Source organism: Monopterus albus, unplaced genomic scaffold, assembly GCF_001952655.1.
Source record: "Monopterus albus unplaced genomic scaffold, M_albus_1.0 scaffold34.1, whole genome shotgun sequence".
NCBI lineage: Eukaryota > Metazoa > Chordata > Actinopteri > Synbranchiformes > Synbranchidae > Monopterus > Monopterus albus.
Window position 1 is genome coordinate 4654562 of NW_018127914.1, and position 1798 is coordinate 4656359.

Sequence of the window (1798 nt, forward strand, 5' to 3'; positions counted from 1 at the left end):
AGAGCGGTTGTGAATACAAATCCAAAGGGCAGTGGCCTTTAATTAAGTTAATAAGATTTGCCAGAGACCATTAAAAGCTTTATTCTCCAAAACAAGTAACCACAATAAACTACTTGAGTAATATGCCAAGAAAAGTTAAGTTTCTCCAAATCATTAGCAAAGTTGTAAAAACTACCTAATAAATTATTATAGGATAATGCAAGCAAAAACTTCCTAGTGCATGCTACACAGGAAACAGACTGTAGCCTTTCCCATCTCACACACTGTACATACAGTCTCATCGGAGACCATCTGTCTTTGATGCATGTGCACCAACATCAGCGTGCCACTGGGGATGGGGAAGCTTTCAGTCTACATTTTCAAGGCACTTCACTGGAAGCCGATCAGACTCAATATCCCAGCAGGCAAGTGGCCAAGTTTTTCACAATAAGTGTTATGACAGAATCCTAATTAAATAAATCGACAAGAGTTCAGGCACCAAATATGTGCTTTAAGCTTGGCACTGGCAGTTTTTCAGAAAACAATGTGCTTTAATTATGTAGAGGAACACGTACAGAGAGACAGCCAAAGCCTGAACCAACTTCTTCACAGGCATCTTTAAAGTTTCATCTTATCTTAGCATAATCATTGTATGCCATCTGTGAATGGAGTGTTATATTCTAGGCCCTGTAGTATGTACATTCTCATATTGAGGTTCACTTTACAAATTCACTCTACAGGCTTTACAAGCAAATATTTTAGACCAATTTTACTTTAAGGCTGCATGGCTTTGAGTCTTCTCGTCCTCCTGTTGACAACACATATGTTTCTTCCCCTTACATACAATCCTTGAATCCCACTTCAGCCTCTCATGCTGTACAACCAAGCAGTAAAAGGAGTCAGAGGTCGGTACTTTAGTAAAAAATTAATTAATTAATTAATTTAAAAATAATAATATAATACTTTTAAATGGGTAAAATTTTCCCAGTTGATGAGCTGAGTGGAAATAACTGCTTTTCAGGTCCATACAGGTCTACTTAAGGTTTTCTAAATGGCTGATCTGAGACTCAGCAGGTAAATCTCAGCAGTCTTCAGTGACTAATGTCTTGTTTCTTTTATTCTGATTTCATACTGAATGCAATAAGTGAGAAGCCAAGGCCTCATCTATCTGTAATGCAATATTTACACACTTAGTAGCTGTGTCACTAAGGGAAAACAGTATGTAATGGAGATGCACACACCAAGACTGCCGAGATAAACCACAGGATTATAACATGGGGCAAGATCCAGGTCTTACAGCACTGCAAACACTACCTGAATGTTGTAGTGACAAACTAATGCCGTTATTTCAAACTTCCAGGTAAACTGCATGTAATCGCTACACTGTTCAGTGTAACGCTTGCCAGTCCATTTTTAACCATTTCAAAAATTCATTAGTCAACTTTGCTGTGACAAAAACATTCACTGATTTCATTCATTCATTATTTTCTGATCAAAATGCAGCCAATTATCAAAGATGAATCAGATCTCACATCTGTCCCCTTTCTGAGTAGCCTGTACACAACTGGATCTTCCCCCATCTCCCAGCATTCACTCCATAATGCCCCCCACCCTGTGTGCTCCCAGTCAGCTTTGCGCCCCCAGAGTGTAGCCCCTGCCCAGTACTCACCCTGCCACAGTCCCTCCCTGTGTCTGTACTCACCCGGCCCCCATACTGTAGCATGGGCGCTGGGAGGACACGCCCCGTCACCTCTGTCATGTCATTGTGCACAACAATGCCAAATTCCTTCAGGTAAGGGTCTGGGCCCCCAACCATGCT

At 40.9% G+C, this 1798-nt stretch overlaps 1 protein-coding gene across 1 annotated transcript in view; it reads right to left on the bottom strand.

The window, feature by feature from the left end:
* ago4 (argonaute RISC component 4) overlaps positions 1–1798 on the bottom strand; it is a 28030-nt gene that overhangs the window by 11297 nt on the left and 14935 nt on the right. Inside the window, exon 10 of the mRNA XM_020597641.1 lies at positions 1682–1798. This exon is cut by the window's right edge and continues 4 nt beyond it. Coding sequence (XP_020453297.1) covers positions 1682–1798 — 117 coding nt within the window. The remainder of the gene's footprint in view (positions 1–1681) is intronic.